The following is a 19442-nucleotide window of genomic DNA, read 5'->3' as shown; positions in this document are numbered from 1 at the left end:
GTAGGGCTTCCCTGGTGGCGCAGTGGTTGAGTCCACCTGCCGATACGGGGGACACGGGTTCGTGCCCCGGACTGGGAAGATCCCACATGCCGCAGAGCGGCTGGGCCCGTGAGCCATGGCCGCTGAACCTGCGCGTCCAGAGCCTGTGCTCTGCAACGGGAGAGGCCACAACAGTAAGAGGCCCACGTACCGCAAGAAAAAAAAAAAAAAAGTATACGTAACTTTTTGAGTTCACCTCCACTAACCTTTCACATCTTTAAAACTCTGATAAGGATTTTAAAGCCTTCAATTTGTCTTATCAGATCACTGAAAATAGAATTTGGCCCTTTGCCTTTATCATGAACTAAGAGGCAAAGACATGGCCAAGCAGTTTGCCCATTGTTCTTCTTTCAGAATAGCAAGTGCTAAGAAATTCTTAAAACTCATTTCTGTAGCAGAGATTACAAATTAGACTGATGCCCCTTTATATGGGAAAGGAAAAAAATAATGTTTTTAAACTGAAATTCTACATTGAATTTGAAAGCAACAAGGTAATCTCTCAGTGTTTCTATAAGCCCAGACCAAGCCCTCATTTTAGAAGAGTAGTAGATTTTAAAACACCAGGAGTCGATTTTTAGAGAGCGGTGTGCCAGAAGACGAGTGAAAACGCATTTTAAGAAGGTGAGAATGTGAGAAATGAAAAGACATGTCCACACAAAAACACGTACACAAATATTCATAGCAGCATTATTCACAATAGCCAAAAAAGTAGAAACAACCCAAACATCTACCAACTGATGAATGGATCAATAAAAAAGCTTATTCATACCGTGGAATATTATTTGGCAATAAAAGGAAATGAAGTACTGATCCATGATACAACATGGAAGAATCTTGATAACATGATACTAAGTGAAAGAAGCCAGTCACAAAAGATCACATGTTGTATGATTCCATTTAAATAAAATGTGTAACATAGGCAAATCTATAGACAGATTCGTGATGGCCAAGGGTTGCAAGGCAAGATTAAGTTGGGGTAATGGTGAGTGCTGCTAATGGGTACAAGGTTTTTTGGGGGGTGACAGAGATGTTCTAAAATTGATTGTGGTGTTGATTACACAACTCTGTGCCTATACTAAAAACCACTGAATTATGCACTTTAAATGGGTGAATTTTATGGTATGTGAATTCTATCTCAAAAAAAAGCTGGGTTTTTTTTTTTTAAAAAAAAGGTGTCGATGATTAAGTGTTTTAAACACTGCTAAGAGGCCAAGCAAGGTGAGTATGAGAATGGACCATTGGGCTTTGTGTGTGTGTGTGTGTGTGTGATGTGTGGTAAAATATACATAAAATTTACCACTTTAACCATTTTTAAGTGTACAGTTCAGTGGCAAATACATTCATGCTGTTGTGCAACCATCACCACCATCCATCTCCAGAATTTTTTCATCTTCCCAAACTGAAACTCTGCACCCATTATATAAGAATTCCTCATTTCTCCCTTCCTCCCACCCCTGGCAACCACCATGCTACTTTCTGTCTTTGTGTATTTGACTATTCTAGGTACCTCACAGAAGTAGAATCATACCATAGTTGTCCTTCTGTGTCAGACTCATCTCACTTAGCATAATGTCTTCAAGGTTCATCCATGTTGTAGTGTGTGTCAGAATTTCCTTCCTTTTTAAGGCTTAATAATATTCCACTGTCTGGATATACATTTTGTTTATCCATTCATCCATCAATGGACCCTTAAGTTGTTTTCACCTTTTGGCCCTCGTGAATAATGCTACACATTTTACACATATCTCTTCAAGTGTCTGCTTCCACTCCTTTTGGGGATATACCCAGAAGTGGGATTGCTGGATGGAACCATTGGATTTTAGTGGCATGGAAGTCATTGGTGACCTTGGCAAGGGCAGTCTGCTTGTAGGTTCAAGAAAGGACAGAAGAGAGTGAAGATAGCAAGTAAAGGTAATTCTTATAAGATATTGGGGAGAAGAATAAAGGGGGCAAAGAACAAGAGAGGCCTATGAGATCAAGAGAGGATTCAGGGAGACTTACAAGAGCAAGTCATTCTGAGAAGAATGATACAGAATTCCAGAGCAGGCAGAAGGGCATGGACCAGCACACGTATAGGGGGCTAACTTTCAATATGAACCGAACTCATCTGTGTCAACAGGAAGGAAAAAAGAGCACGTGGATGTCAGTGCTGGCAAGATGGAGGACTTCGGTGGAGGAAAAGATAAGGAAGTTATCCTATCCTTGATGAACTAGGAGCAGAGGGAGTAGGAGAGTTTACTGAGGAAGGAAAGTCAGATTTCCAGGCATGCTGAGGGCCCACTTGAGGTCGTGGTCAAATTTTTAAAAGCCCGCTTCGTAGGGCTGTGTTTTGCTCCTGCCACAGTCATTTCCAGTGTAAGAAATGAATAAGTGAGAGGTCTAGTTTACCAAGGCTGGGTTCTGGAGTAATTACAAAATCTAAACAGGGGAAATAAGGACAAGAAGAGGGTGATGACCAAGGGAAGTTGCTAGTAGTGTTGAAGAACTGATGGGAGGGGAGCCCTATGGGAAATTAGGTTAATGTCCAGATATGTTCACACACACACACACACACACACACACACACACACAATTGGCTCTGTGGGTACAGTACACTGCCTCACCCTTTGACTTGGGCTTAACCATGTGACTTGCTTTGGCCAATGAAATATTAGTGGGCATGATATGAACAAAGGCTTGAAAACACACTTGTGCAATTTGAATTGCAATCCCGATTTCCTGAGAAAGGAAAAACAGGTTTCCTTTTCTTGCATTCTTGCACTTTTGCCGTTATTATGAGCTAGCCATCACCATGGGTCCTGTGTATCTTAATGTCACTTAAAAGTAATATCATTAGATAGTAACTCCCAGGAAGTAAAACCCAAAAGGAAAAGTTAACTTCATCAGTATTTATATTTGAAAATTACAAAATAGGTCTCCAGAGTAGAACTGGGGACACCTCCATGCAGATTTTTACATATGGAAACATGTTAGATACATGTAATTTAACTACCAGCTTATTTTTAGACTACAGAATAGAACAAAGCAGAAAATCAGCTCAAAAACACTGTGTTTATAACCAATATTTAAATAAATAACCTCCTTCCCATCATCAAAGTATATTAATTTTTATGACTTTATCTTATATATTTAATAAAGAGATGTAACTATATAGTAAAATTACTATATTGAAAGTATTCACCATTGTGTACAAATTGATAAATTTGTTTTCCATGTCTACAAATATAACAGTTTCCAGGCACATTCAAACACAGGAGGGATTTAAGCAGGAGGGTTTTGACAGGAGAGTAAAGGAGTTTGAGCTAAAAGATTGAGAATTTGTATCTACTAGTGTCTAATGGTTTCCTGATGCTCAAGATCTGATTCCTAAGAGTAAGCACAAACTGGTTTTGAAGATCTGAGATGAAGGGAATAAGAATTTTCAAGGAAAACAAGTTTTCAATTAGCATTCAGAACTCATTTTTAAAGTGTTCCCCTTGATTTTCAAGCACGATAGGCAAATACGGGTTAAAAACAAATGAAAAAACTTGAGGTTCTGAGCCCTATTTAAAAAATTCATAACCATAAGACTACAATGAATTCAGTAAAATTGCAGGATACAAAATTAATGTTCAGAAATCTGTCGCATTTCTATGCACTAACAACAAACTGTCAGAAAGAGAAATTAAGAAAACTATCTCATTTACAGCTGTATCCAAAAGAATAAAATACCTAGGAATAAATCTAACTAAGGAGACAAAAAGCCTGTGCTTAGAAAACTATAAGACACTGATGAAAGAAACTGAAGATAACACAAACAGGTGGAAAGATATACCATATTCATGAACTGGAAGAATTAATATTGTTAAAATGACCATACTACCCAAGGCAATCTATAAATTCAATGGAATCCCTATAAAATACCAATGGCGTTCTTCACAGAACTAGGACAGATAATTCTAAAATTTGTGTGGAAACACTAAAGACCCAAAATAGCCAAAACAATCTTGAGAAAGAACAAAGCTGGAAGCACCATGCTCCCTGATTTCAAACTATACTAAGAAGCTACAGTAATCAAAACAGTATATCACAAAAACAGACATATAGATCAATGGAACAGAACAGAAGCCCAGAAATGAACCCACACCTATCCAGGTAGTTTATATACAACAAAGGAGGTAAGAACATACAATGGGGAAAACACAGCCTCTTCAATAAATGGTGTTGGGAAAATTGGACAGCTACATGCCAAAGAATCAAACTGGACTACTCCCTCACACCATGCATAAAAATAAATTCAAAATGGATTAAAGAATTAAATGTAAGACCTGAAAGCATAAAACTTCTAGAAGAAAACAGGCAGTAAGCTCTTTGGTATTGGTTTCGGTAATATTTTTTTCAATCTGTCTCCTCAGGCAAGGGAAACAAAAACAATAATAAATAAAATGAGACTACATCAAACTTAAAAGTTTTTGCACAGCTAAGGAAACTATCAACAAAACAAAGAGGCCCTACACAATGGGAGAAGATATTTGTAAATGATCTATCTGATAAGCAGTTAATATCCAAAATATACAAAGAACTTACATAGCTCAATGTCAAAAAAACAAACAACTTGATTTAAATATGAGCAGAGGACCTGAATAGACATTTTTCCAAAGAAGACATACAGATGGCAATCAGGCACATGAAAAAATGCTCAACATCACTAATTATCAGGGAAATTCAAATCCCAACCACAATGAGATACACTTGTCAGCATGGCTAGTGTCAAAAAGACAACAAATAACAAGTGTTGGCAAGGATGTGGAGAAAAGGGAACCTTCGTGCAGTTGGTGGGAATGCAAATTGGTGCAGCCACTATGGAAAATGGTATGGATATTCCTCAAAACTTTTTAAAAAGATTACCATATGATCCAGCAATTCCCCTCGTGTGTATTTATCTGAAGAAAATAAAAACACTAATTCAAAAAGATATATACACCCCTATGTTAACTGCAGCATTATTTACAATAGCCAAGATATGGAAACAACCTAAGTGCCCATCAACAGACGAATGGATAAAAAGATGTGATATATAATGGAATATTACTCGATCATAAAAAAGAATAACATCTTGCCATCTGCAACAGCACAGATGGACCTAGAGGGTATTATGCTAAGTGAAATAAGTCAGACAGAGAAAGACAAATTCTGCATGATTTCATTTACATGTGGCATCTAAAAACCAAAACAATCATAACAAAGTTGCCAGAGGAGAGGGTGGTAGGGGGAGGAAAGAAATAGGTGAGGGAGATTAAGAGGTACAAACTTCCAGTTGCAAAATAAATGAGTCATAGGTATTAAATGTACAGTGTGGGGAATATAGTCAATAACTATGTAATACTGTTGTATGGTATCATACATATCATAACCAGACTTATAGTGGTGATCATTTTTAAATGTACAGAAATACTGAATCACTACGTTGTACAACAGGAACTAACATCGTGTTGTAGGTTATTTATACATCATCAACAAACTCAGAAAAAGAGATCAGGAACTTCCCTGGTGCAACAGTGGTTAAGAATCCACCTGCCAATGCAGGGGATCCGGAAAGATCCCACATGCTGCGGAGCACCTAAGCCCGTGCGCCACAGCTACTGAGCCTGCGCTCTAGAGCCCGCGAGCCACAACTGCTGAGCCCGTGTGCCACAACTACTGAAGCCCACACGCCTAGAGCCCATGCTCCACGACAAGAGAAGCCACGGCAATGAGGAGCCTGCACACAGCAATGAAGAGTAGTCCCCACTCACCGCAACTAGAGAAAGCCCGCGTGCAGCAACAAAGACCCAACGCAGCCAAAATAAATAAATTAAGTAATTTTTTAAAAAAAAGAAAAAGAGATCAGATTTTTGGTTACTATCAGGTGGGGGTAGGAGAGAGGGGAACTGGAAAAAAGCAGTCAAAAGGTACAAACTTCTAGTTATAAGATAAATAAGTACTAGAGATGTCATGTACAATAAATATCATTAATGCTACTGTGTGTTACATATGAAAATTGTTAAGAGAGTAAATCCTAAGATTTCTCATCACATGAAAAAAATTTTTTTTCTAGTTCTTTAATGTCGTACAGTATCTATGTGAGATGATTAATGTTAACTAAACTTATTTTTTTTGTTTGGCTGCAACACGCAGCTTGTGGAATCTTAGCTCCCCAACCAGGGATCGAACCTGGGCCCCTGGCAGTGAGAGGACTGGGTTCTAACCACTGGACCACCAGGGCATTCCCATTAACTAAAATTATTGTGATAATCATTTCATGATATATGTGAGTCAAATTTATACAGTGCTGTATGCCAATTATATATCAATAAAACTGGGAAGAAAAAAAGGAAAAAAAATTTTTTTAATTAAAACTCATAATTAGATAAAGAAGTGAGCTAGTGAACAAGAGATCTAAGCAATTTTCAAAGCTGGGAAATTTGCTGTTTTCCCAATAGAATAAAGTTCTGGTCCCCTGTATCTCAGAGGCTATCTAAAGGCTATTGGTTTAAACAAATAACATACTACCCTTGTGAGGTTGATATTTTTAATTATACGGGTAAGTATCTGATAACAGATGACACTCAGATTCAGAGTCTTGAGACATTCCAAGTTATATATGGAGCCTAAAGAAACCAAATACCAGTCTTCTATTTTTATTTACAGATTATTTTATTGTAAAAAGATAAGCAATTACAGATCAGCCTGTTGCAAAATCAATACTATATTAGCATAAATGTAATTCCAAGTTTTAAAAAATCTGATCAGTTCCAAGCAGGAATAAACATTAAGCCATGATGGTACTGAAGTTATTTTCAAAAGACACCAAATTGTGCTTCCTATAAGGAACTTAGAAAAATTTAAATTTCTGAGTGGATTATCTTTATCTTTTCTTCTTATATAATTACAGCCATATTTTTATATAACAGGCCATGAGATGATATGTAAACATATTAATTTCACCAAGATTTTTTCTTATCAAATAAAATCGTATTTCTGCTAGAAACTTTCATTCTAGTCATTTTAAGTAAATAATCAGCTGTCAAAAGCAAATACACGTTTCTTTCAAATGATTGTTAAGCTCTAACGTTCATTTACCCCTAGGAAGATAGCATTAAAAGCCATTATTACGTTATTTGCTATAGAAACCTGGGATTATCATTGTACAGACATAAACTTGCATTTGCATGTCTAGCGCAGGAGAATCTTCCATCCAGCGATGAGTGGGCATGTGTGTCAACATTATGCTTTGCTTCATAGGCGGACGGACGACCCTCACAGATTAGCTTTCTCCCTTGCAGCCAAGTGAGACCCGGGATTTACATAGGTGTGAATCGCGCTCTGTTTCGAAAGACCAAGACCGGCAGGTTACTTAACTCACTTGGGCAGCAACTCAGTATTTATCTTAGCTTTAATCTGTGCTCAAATGAAAATAAGCATTCAGAATTTGTTCACCTTCGACTGTCTTATACTGCCCAGGGCTAAAACAAGGAGCATGTGCTTTCCAGGTGAGCTCTTTATATCTCAAATGAGATTCTGAACAGCTGCTTAGGAAACGGAATAGCTGTCCCTGAGGAGAATCATCATAAAAGGAAACCCAACTACGCCCATCCACGACACACCCCCTCTGCCACAGCCAGGATGCTCTGGGCTCACCTTAGGTTTCTCAGCGTTGTATTTGTCCAAAAGAGCCTGGATGCGGGCCCCATAGTCAGGATGGACATCGCTGAAGTTCTTAACCTGTAACCAGGTGAAAATAATGTAAACATTACCCTAGCCCTCACTACACCAGTCCCCAGAGTCCGCCTCACAGGGTCGACTCCAGAGGGGAGGACGGACGCTTCCACGGGAGGCAGAACCACACAGCATTTACCAACACGGAGGAAGGCTTGCGTCCTGGACATATACTGGCTGAGCAACCTTGCCTAAGTCACTCATCTGGGCTTCAGTACCCACTCCTCATGAAATCAGTGAGATAACTAAATCTACCTCACACAGTTCATATCCACTCCCCAGAAAAATAAGTGGGATGACTACATCTACCTCGTAGAGTACCGTGAGAAAAACGCGTTATGAGGTGAGCTACATTTACAGCAGGTAAAGGGCTGACCTCGGAGGAACGCAAAAAGTTATAGCGATTTGCATTAAGAAACAGGCCCAGACACTGCCTGAATTTAAAGTGACATGTACAAACACTGGCCCCTGCTGGGCAACTAAGCATACTTCAAGCAGGAATTCCTGACCGTGGGCTGATCCTGACGTGGGGCATCAAGAACCCACAGGGGGCCTTGCAGCTTCAGCATATGTGAGAGGAGAAGGCCAAGGGTTCAAGCCCAGTTCTCTACTTACAAACGGTCTTATTCATTCTTATCAGTGAGATGAGAAAATACCCCCCCCACCTATCTCACAGAGCGACTGTCAGGCTCTCTGCCCCAGACAGCAAGAACTATTAGCGCCCAGGGACTTAAAGGGTTATCTTTCATACACGCCCTGGTGAAACACAGTTATAGAACCTTGCCTGCAGACAGAGCATCCAGCCTGCTGGTACATATCTCCGGGCCTTAGAACACATCCCAGACAGCTGCCCCCATGAACAGAGAAGCAGCAACCAAGAGACAAAGAAACAGCCAGGGTTCCTAAATCTACAAGAGGCTAACTCCCCTGCGGCAGGCCGGGAGACCACAGCAGAGCACACAACACAACGAGCTACCATCAGAAATACCCTGTGCCTCAGCTCAAAAGTTCAGCCTGAGTCTTTGGAAGCAGCTCAGTTCTGACCCCAGAAAACGTGCAAGTTTCTAGTTTCTTCCAAAGGAGGGTCAGGCCTCATAACATCAAGTAGTCAGGCTGACTTCAAATCACAAAAATGTAATCTGTATTTCTTATCACCTGAATTCTAAGCAAAATTGTGGCAGGACCCACATTTTGACATTGGACATCACCCTCTTACACAGAACTTGGCTGCAGTCAGACTGAACAGCATAGGAGGCCATTCACCCTAAACTCAACTAAATTATTATCCATTGGACAAAGAGCTAAGGATCAATGGATATGGCATATATACTGGAGGTAAAACACAGAGAGAAAAGAATCAGAGGTTGATTGGGGATTCATACTAGTTTTTTTAAGTGTGCTTAGCTCAAGTGAAATAGAAATGACACTTCCATGGAAGGGTTTTCTCACACAGCTGCACTCTCTTCTCCTGCCAGCAGGTGTCACCCTTCGGCTTACAAAGTATCACTCACCGCTTTCTTCTGGATAAAAAGTTGCGCATCTTTCAGATGGCCCGCTATGTTCTCACATAGGCGTTTCCTCTGCTCCTCATTCAGTACGTTCAAATAGAAAGCCCGCACCTGCTCATTGAAAATAGAATGCAGGGAATCAAATAACCACTTTAGCACCAACAAAACTCACCCAAACACCACTTTTGAAACGAAGATGCAAGATTTCTCATTGGTATAAGAATGAAAAAAGGTTTTAGAATTTAAGAATAATTTAAAATTATAGTTGAAACTGTCACGTGTTGAGTTCACTTTTTATTTTATTTTAAGCAAAACAGGAAGATAATAGCTCATAACTTCTTTTTAATAATGTCCTTTGCAGTCACTGCTTATAAATCTCTTATAAATAGAAGGCAGTGTTGCCTACAATTAAAAATGCCACCACACCTTAATACTGACAAGTGCGGAATGTGCAAACCGTCATTAAATGTAAGCTTAACGCAATACAACCTTTGTTCAATTCACCCAGAACCAAAGGGGAGGAAAACACCCTAATTTATTAATTAGGTCTTTAGTTATTCAGAAGCCAAGATTTCTTGGAGAAAACAGATGTTAATAGTGATATTTTGCTTAGATTATTGGGTTTAACCTCTAAAATGACTATCAAGAAGTTAAAATAAAAAGTAAGAGCTTAGTATTAAGTATATGAGTCCTAACAGCCTCTGCTCATTTCTGAAATTAACCATTTCTAAGTTATGGCTATGATTCTATTCTACATTTCTTTCATTCACTCATTGAGCAAATACTTATTTCTCATGTAACTATAACGCACCAGGCACTACTCTATGTACTGTTCTACTAATGTTTATAAAGTCCAAAAATATCCAATTATCCAAAGTAGCAAATTCATAAAATATCAAATATTCATAATTTTTCTGTTATCAAATATCAGAATATAATAATATTTCTTAAAATCTGAGCAAAGTCTAAATATAAGGGACTTCCCTGGTGGCGCAGTGGTTAAGAATCCGCCTGCCAAGGCAGGGGACACGAGTTCAAGCCCTGGTCTGGGAAGATCCCACATGCCGCAGAGCAACTAAGCCCGTGCGCCAAAACTACTGAGCCTGCGCTCTAGAGTCCACAAGCCACAACTACTGAAGCCTGCAAGCCACAACTACTGAAGCCCATGCACCTAAAGCCCGTGCTCCGCAACAAGAGAAGCCACCGCAATAAGAAGTCTGCGCACCACAGCGAAGTGTGGCCCCCGCTCGCTGCAACTAGAGAAATGAGACGGGGTCTTCTCATTGTGGTGGCTTCTCTCATTACAGAGCATAGGCTCTAGGTGCTTTACCCACTCCAACACTTTTACCACAGACCTTTAAGAGCAGGACCAAATTCCTCTAAAAGGAAAAGTGACATTTTTACTAGTCTATACAAAGTTAGAGAATGATTTTTTTCTTTTTAAGTGTAACATGCCTACAGTAAAGGGTACTAAACATAAGTGTGAAGTTCAATGATTTTTCAGTGGACACAAATGTGTCACAACCACCCAGATCAAGACAGAACATCACTCACACCCCAGAAATCCCCCTACCATACTCCCCCACCCAGTCATTATCCCCTTTCTCCAACTGCCTCCCCAAGGGTGAATTTTTTAACTTCTAATATTATAAACGTTTTTTACTTCTCTTTCAAATGTACACAAATGGAATCATACAGTCTATATTCTTGTTCTTTTGCTCAATGTCATGTTTGTAAGGTTCATCTATGGTAATGTTTGTTGGAATACTTCTTTAATTTTCATTGCTGTACACTGTGGGAATATACTACGGTTTATTTATCCAAGCTTTTGTTGATGAACATTGGGTAATATGAATAAACAGTGCTGTACATGTCTTCTGCTGCTCATATGTACACATTTCTATTAAGAATCTATGTAAGAGTGCACTTACTAGGTCAAAAGACACGTACATGTTTAGCTTCAGTGGATATTGACAAACAGTTCTCCAAAACACCTGAACCAATCTACACTCAGGTAAGAGTTAGAGTTGTTTCTCATTCTCGCAATACTTGGTACACAGTCTTTTTCAGTCTAGTCATTCTGGTGTGTATGTAGTGGTATCTCTTTTTAGTTTTATTTTGCATATCCCCGATGACTAGTGAGATAAACTACTCTGTGTGTTTTTCAGTCATTTGGATATTTTCTTTTGTGAAGTGCCTGTTCAAGTCTTTTGCCCATTTTTCTATTCATTTGTCTGTCGTTTTCTTATTGCTCTGCAGGAGTTCTTTACATGTACTGTATATGAGTTGTTTGTTAGTTAGAGGAACCGCAAATATATTTTCCCACTCTGTGGTTTGCCTTCTCAATCTCTAATTGGTTTCTCATAACAAAGAGAAGTTCTTTTGCTCTCTCTTCATGACTGAGTCTTGATAACATCTACTGCTCTATCCGCCAATTCAGTAATCTTCTCTTTGGCCATATTTAATCTCCTTTTAAGCTCATTTACTAAATGCTTAACTTTAGTTGTTGCATTTTCCAGTTCAGTATGTTCATTCAATTCTTTTTCTTTTTAATTTAATTTAATTTTATTTTATTTTATTGGCCGCATTGCATGGCATGCAGGATCTTAGTTCCCCAACTAGGGATGGAACCCGTGCCCCGTGAGTGGAAGCACAAAGTCTTAACCACTGGACTGCCAGGGAAGTCCCCTCCATTCTTTTTGGACAGATTCAAGTTCTCTTATTAAATTCTCCATGTTGTCAACTGTTCTCTGTTTTCCTGAACATATTATTTGCAGTTATTTTAAAACCTATATCTGACAATTCCACTATCTGGATCTTCAGTAGGTTTGTTTCTATTGCCAGTTGTTTTTTTTTATCCCCCTCTTGCTTTTCAGATATAAGGTCTTATGTGTTGGGTATGCCTGATAATTTATTACTGAATGCTGGGCATTTGCATATGAAAAAATACAGAGATAATTTGAGGCTCTATTTTCCTCCAAAGCCTTATGTTTGCTTCTGGAAGAGAGGATAGAGGGAGATCATCTTAATCCAGTCTGAGATTGGACTGGTATAAAACTGAGTCTCATTTTTTGTAAAGGCAAGTTGATTTCAGGTTTGCCCTTATTTCTAGGATGGCCGTTCAGGGATCCAACTGAGTGCCTGGGATGTTAACTAGAGGCCCTCTTCCTTAGCAGGTCCTGAACTCCAATTTTTATTCCCTCCAGACCCATGAAAACGCTGTAAACTCTGCTCAGTATGTTGGCCAATACTTACAAAGTAATAAATGCCTCATGAGAAAAGAAGAACAAATATCAAGCTCATATCTCTGCACTTCTTTTCTGTTCAAAATCTTGGCCCCTCAAATTCTTGCTGCTTTTATAGCTCTCCACAGCCTTTTTGTATCTTATCTAGCTTTCCAATGTTCTCCATGAGAGGATAGGTCTGACACAAGCTTGTCTGTCACAAGCCAGAAGCATGAGTCCAAGTGAATCATTTTTAAGAGTATAAACCTGGATCTTCCTATTTATATTCCATGTGACTCTTACAGTTATAGGATTATGCTATGAAGCTATAAACAGAATCTTGACTGCTTAAAAACTTGAGTTCTATATAGTGATAAGAAAATCTCTCAAAATAAGAATGATCATATAGTAAATTTTAATGTGTGAGCAACAGCCTCATTATCTAAATTAATTTTTACAGAGGTTGTATTAGCTAGCTTAACACTGGAATAGACTTCAGGTAGGTAAAATTTTATGAGAAGCAGGAATTGTATTGTAATATATTGATACTTGGTAACCTACATCACCAAGAATAAGGCAGTTACTATAAAAGGCTTTTAGGAGACATTTAATTTCATCTAAAAATGGTTTATAAGGTACAATAAAGTAATTTCTTTTTTATATACATGTATACACGTAAGTGCCTTTCAAATAACAGCATCTTCATAGTGAATTAATTTATGTATTTAAGTATATTTTACTGGGAACACACATTGACAAATTGAAAAGCTAGAATAGGTCCCATTCTAATTTAAATATTGTTTAACACCAACTACCCAAGCAGAGATCTAAGACGACTATACTTTTTAACTTTATCCTTTTCTTACGTGTGGTATAAGTTGCACTGGGCACATTAATGAGGTGGCTGCTCTTCAGAGTCAAAGGGCCTCTTCCATGGCATCTACTAAAAGAACAGCCCCCAGGCAGCCATAGGTGATTAGAAAGAGGATGGGCACTTGACCCCGGGCAGTTAACTAGAGGCTGGCCAAAGGCCAATGATGCAACCCACAGTGAAAACATTAGTCCATTCAATCCAATTTCCTCTCTCCAGAATCTGACTGTAGAAGTATTGAGAGAAGGAGTAAAAAAGGACCAAAAAAAAAAAAAGTAATACATGGAGAAAGAAGCCATAAAGAAGAAGAGTTAGGCCATGGTCATAGCAAAACCACAGCAATGTTAAAACACAAGCTATGAGGCAAAGAGGAGAAAAATAGGGAAGGACATGGTAAGAATGAGTAATTGGTATTGGAGAGCAACAGCAGACAGATGGAGAGTAGCTGAGTCACATGAATGGGGTGCCGTGCAGTGGAAACACCCACACCTTTGCTACTGGGCCTCCTAGTGCTATTTTGAATCCAGTTCTAGTCCCTTAAATCTGGACTGCCTTTCTCAGATTCTTAGATTCAGCTGTACTTAAGCTTTACTTGCCCATTTCTTAGATTTCCACGAGATCACTGCTTCCCCAATGGCTCCCACTTACATCCCGTCAATAAAATTTGGAGGAACTGAAATGAGTCTCCATACCTTGTACTAAAAGGGCATAGTAACACAACTCTTCAACTCCATTTAACACAGGCACTGATTTATGAATAGAGATGTTGTCCCTGAATTCAAGTTAAGACATATTAGACACTTTAAACGGGGGAATATATGCAGACATTGACAAGGAGAATAACCAAGCAACTCACACAGCAGACAAAAGAGCCACTACCTGAGTGACATTATCATCGTTGGCACTGTTGAAGCGCTGCACATCCCCAGAACAGTGGGTCCTATGTTCCAGGGCATAAAGCTGCTGCTCTGGAGCACCAAAGCTGTTGGGGTAATAATTTGGAGCTCCACCTTTAACAGAAAACCACACAGATTCACTTGGGGAGATGAAAAATGAAGGAAGTCTACAAACAGTCAACAAAATAAGAAATAAATTCAAGTGACATTTATACATATGTGTATACACACACATATACATGCCATGCACATATGATTTTTAGCACCCCATATTTAGCTACAGGCAGTACTTGGATTCTTAGAGAATATGCCATCCGCCAAACGCTTGCGGTGGCTGTCTCACTCTGCGTCTTAATGAAGAGATCTCAAATTCCCTTTGAACACTTCAGACGGCCTCATCTCTACAATCTCCTGATGCCTTCCAGTACGAATATATTTATATGAGCTTGGTTTGGTCGCCATAGAAGAAGAGACTCAAAGACATATTTCAGGTTGGAGGGTTTCATTGGGGCTTGGGCTCAGTTCAAAAACAGAATCACAGGGCTTCCCTGGTGGCGCAGTGGTTGAGAGTATGCCTGCCGATGCGGGGGACGCGGGTTCATGCTCCGGTCCGGGAAGATCCCACATGCCACGGCGTGGCTAGGCCCGTGAGCCATGGCCGCTGAGCCTGCGCGTCCGGAGCCTGTGCTCCGCAACGAGAGAGGTCACAACAGTGAGAGGCCCGTGTAATGCAAAAAAAAAAAAAAAAAACAGAATCACAGAATTCCTGGGAGCAACTCAAAGTTCTAGCTCTGCTCCAGCTCTGCTCCTTCAATCGCCAGACAAATGAACGGAGCCCTGAGATGTTCACTGAGTGCTGCAGGGTGATGTGGTGGTCAGTGGTGGATCCGGGATCTGGGATTTTTGTCCTCTCCATTCCAGCACGTACTACACTCCTATCACAGGATTCTACTTCACTATTTATTTCTTAATGGTGTTTTAGGATTCTCGGGATATCTATCCTTCCTATTGACCAAGACTTTATTCAGTTCTAGTTTCACTTTCACTTCTCTCTACAGATAAATTTTTAACAAATTTTTCTAAAATTTGATATTTCTAGTATGTCAGCACTCATTCATCTGGAATTAGGAAAAATAATGACAAATGCGATCAAAACATTTATTAAGATTTCTGGAATAAGTTATGAGGCTCTTTTTTCCTTTTGGCATGTTCATTTTCCCAACTATACCCTGCTTCGGCTGATGTTACAGAAGCTGCATTACCTGAGTACGTGCTGCCTAAACAGGAAGGATGGCCTGGAAGCACAGTAAGTGGTTTGAACAAACCAGTCGGGATTAGAATTTTACCCAGCTCACTGCCAGAACAGATTATTCTGGGTGGATAAGCAGGAGATGCCTGTACATCACACTGACGAAGGAGCCAAATGCATGTAGGAAGAGAGGGGGCACCCTACTACCATGGAGCCCAGTTATCCACCTAAGAAATTCATTCCAGCTCAGCCACGTCCATGCGAAAAGCAAAGTGCTCCAATAACGAGCCATCACAGTGGTTTTCTGCACTAAGAATTAGCTCTTTGAAATGTGCCAATTGAATAATTTTTAAATTTGATTTCCAAATTATCTCTACCTTTACTCAAAGTCGCAGCTGTCTTCAAGTCATTGACTACTGGGAACAATTAAGCTCTTTCATCAAACTGCAAGGGCACAGCCCAAATGGTCTACTTTTAAAATTAGGCAAAAGGTGTGTCAAAGTAGTGTTTTTCATACATATGCCACTATAATAGTAAACAAGAATGGTAAACACAAAGCATTTACTTATTAATGACATTCCAAAATATACATGAACTGCTCTGATACAGCCAGTCTCAATAATGAAAGGACCGAGGGAGATTAATGAAAAAAAATCACTTTAGAATAAAAACGCAGAAGACAGACACAGAAGTATCAGTTACTTTGGGCAATAACACACTCCATACCTTTGTAAACCTCAAAGAGCAGAAATATGGCAACAACACAATACAATCATTCAGTGAGCATGTAAACTTGTTAAATACTTGGAAAAGGCTTAATGATAATGGTAACAAAATGCAAGGCACAAAACTATATATACAAACTAATCTTAAATGTATAACAAGTATTCACAGAAATGACTGGAAAGAAATACAGCAAATTGCAACAGTTCTGGCCTTTGGATACTGTGACTATATATGGGTTTTTCTTCTTTCTTCTCTTCTTTCCCTTATATTTTCCAAATTTCCTTTAAGGTACATGTATCATTTTTAGCATAGAAAAATAAACTTTGTTTGAATATAGACATCTATGGCTATAAATATAAATCATCAGTAAAATTTCTGAAGGGATCATGTGTCCTTCAGACACATGTACTATGGCATGTGTATGGCAACTCTTGGCTTTTGCATTTCCAAGAGGCTAAGTCCTGGTGACTTAAGGGTGATTTCAGGAATCGTCCACTTTGTGAAGAGTCTTTAAAACCCGCTCCCTAAGTTGGATGATACCCTACAACAGCCAATGTGGAAAAACCTTTCTCCCTGCCTTTCATAGTCAGATGCACAGCAAGTAAAATCTGAGGAGGGAACTCTCCATAAAACATATAAAATAGATGAAAGTATGGAGAGTCCTCAGGCAGTTTAAACCTTCATTGCTGGGCAACAAATAGGAGGTTGGCAGGAGCGGCTGCGGGGCCTCCACAGAGCAGCAGGTGCCTGGGGCAGCCTGATGACCCCTGGGCTGGCGGGGCCTCCCACGCCCTGCCCAGCAGTGCCCTCCACACCCGCGGGGTGAGCCACGGTCCCAGGCCTACCCTGATTGTCCAGCACGCACATGGGGCCGTCACGTTGGTAGCTGGCCACTCGAGCTCGGAAGGGACAGTTCACAGGTATCTGAAGATAGTTGGGTCCCAGGCGGTGGCGGTGAGTGTCGGGATAGGCAAAAAGGCGGCCCTGCAGTTACAAATGAAACAGACTTTGACGGTGTGCAGTAACATACGAAAGAGGAGTGGCCCGTGAACATCACTGTAAAGTTTCAAGCACAAAGCATCACAAAGCCCTGCCTGTCCTCCCAGTAAAGAGCAAAGTCTCTTCTCTCTCATGAAATGAGTTCTCCCTAACTGAACGGTCCTTACTCTTCCACCCCTTGGGGCCAAACAGCCACAGATCTTCACATCTGTTCTAGGTCATCACTCCTTTTTTCCTCAAGTAACAAGTTAGTGCCCAGGCTTGAATGATTTCCTATTCCCAAGGACACATTACATTGTGAAATAAGTTTGCTAGAACCCAACTAACTGGAATCATGAACTAATTCCACTCCTCCCTACTCTCTCACTCTAGGGGAGGGGTCAACCATTTGCTCTTAACAAAAAGAAGATTTCTACAAAACCAACCGTACGGGAAATCATCCCGAAAAAGCACCTCCCATGTTGCATTCTGGTGTATGTCAGATACACTTTGAGCCCTGAGACTTCCTAGATTTAAACAAAATACTACACAAAGAAAGCCACAGTGCAAAAACGATGGCCCTACATTGCCACAAGGTCCTGAGTCAAAGATTAAATTACATATTTACCAAGGCAGGAGGTTTTGCCTCACACATATTTACCAAGGCAGGAGGTTTTGTAATTTCTTTCAGTTAGTGTTGAAACAAAAAGCTTTATGATTAACTCCCCATCAATCTTAGTATCCAATTATTTAAATATTCCCATCATTCAAAGCTCTATTACATAAGCAGAGAGAGTAGGAGTAGTTTTCTTTCATTACCTTCATTACTGGCCTTGAATCTGAATGAGTATTCTTATGTCCCTAATTCTATGGGCCAAAATACAAACCAAGTTGAACAGGACAACTGATGTGATTATTTTGTACCAAATCACGGAGGCCAACGTGCTCAATCCCGTCTCGCCATTCTGTCGATAATTTGCTCTGGGCTGAGCGACCCTGCCTCCCATAATCATTTCAGATAGCCCCTAAGGTAACATTCAGATGACTGGTCATGCAGCCGTGCCCAAGACCACCTACACTTTGGAAACTGGTTGCCTCCTTTTACCCAAAACAGACTAACTTGTGCTCTAACTTTACCAACAGGACAGAAGATACAGTTGAGCCAAGAGCAGCTCCTGGATATAGCCTCATCATGTAATTCTGGTCTTGTGTCACCTTAGGTTTATAAGGCATCACTACCCCACCTGCAGGTGGAGACCTTCAAAGCTAAGGCTGTGAAATGGGCACAGCAAGGCCATACCCTGACCCCAACTTGAATGCAGGCCTTACCCAAGGCCCTGTGCCCAAGCTCCTTGCTGGGCCGGGGTGAGAAAGCAGAGCAAAGCTCTCCCACTCAATCAGTCAGGCCAACTTCTCCTCTCCCAGTAAACTGCAGAGTGTGGGAGAGAAGAACGGCTGCACCTGCATCACCAGGTACTCAGGGGACAGTCTCTGTGACTTGCTATTATACTACTGCCTGCTTTTCACCATGGTATGGCTTACACTTTGGATCCCAAAGTTTTAAAAGTTAATAATCTGACCTGGTTGAAAGGCAACTGAGAACACTGTTCGTTACTGTACAACCACTACCACCTGAACATGCATTAGTTCTCATCAGGGTAATTTCCAAGCCCTCCGAACCGGCTCTCCACTTCCAATCCCTCCTCTAACGACATCCTACATATTCCTGCCGAAAGACTCCTCCTAAGGTCCCATGCAGATTCTATTACAAACCTACTCAAAAAAGCTTGGACAATTCCTCACTGGTCACCAAATGGCTAAATAAGTACAACAGTCCTTCCCTACTGTATGGCCTCCTATTTTAGCAGCCAGGACAGTCTATCAATAGATAGGTATTCAATTTATAGTAAACTGAAAACTAATATAAACTTTCTTTCTATAAAAGGTTCAAATGTTCCCAATGTCAAAGCAAAAAGTTATTATTTAAAAAACAAAGGAAACAGCTTGCCTCCATGGAGAGTGACACCTGAACTGGAATCAGACACTTACATAAGAAAACAGCTGTCAGTCACTGTGGTCTTTAAACTTTGTATCATGGTCAGTCCAAGAACATGAAAGATTGATTTACTCAATAATTATTAAGCCAGTTATTTTCCTATTAATTTCTGATCCAAATAAGAGTTTTTCTCTCTTTGTACTCCTGAAAAAGCATAC

General features: G+C 40.0%; 1 protein-coding gene across 1 annotated transcript in view; it reads right to left on the bottom strand.

Annotated features, from left to right (window-relative positions):
• Positions 1-6693: 6693 nt before the first annotated feature.
• The window catches only part of CAT (catalase), a 39814-nt gene continuing 27065 nt past the window's right edge, over positions 6694-19442 (bottom strand). Inside the window, exons 9-13 of the mRNA XM_029207397.1 lie at positions 17096-17234; positions 14259-14389; positions 9288-9395; positions 7699-7782; positions 6694-7383 (exon numbers count right to left, since the gene is read on the bottom strand). Of these exons, the coding sequence (XP_029063230.1) occupies positions 7318-7383; positions 7699-7782; positions 9288-9395; positions 14259-14389; positions 17096-17234 (528 nt within the window). The 3' untranslated portion in view covers positions 6694-7317. The remainder of the gene's footprint in view (positions 7384-7698; positions 7783-9287; positions 9396-14258; positions 14390-17095; positions 17235-19442) is intronic.

The sequence above is a fragment of the Monodon monoceros genome, unplaced genomic scaffold (genome assembly GCF_005190385.1).
Source record: "Monodon monoceros isolate NGI ecotype Baffin Bay Population unplaced genomic scaffold, NGI_Narwhal_1 Super_Scaffold_7, whole genome shotgun sequence".
Classification (NCBI taxonomy): Eukaryota; Metazoa; Chordata; class Mammalia; order Artiodactyla; family Monodontidae; genus Monodon; species Monodon monoceros.
The sequence above is the reverse complement of the archived record's forward strand: the minus strand, read 5'-3'. Positions and strand labels throughout refer to the sequence as shown.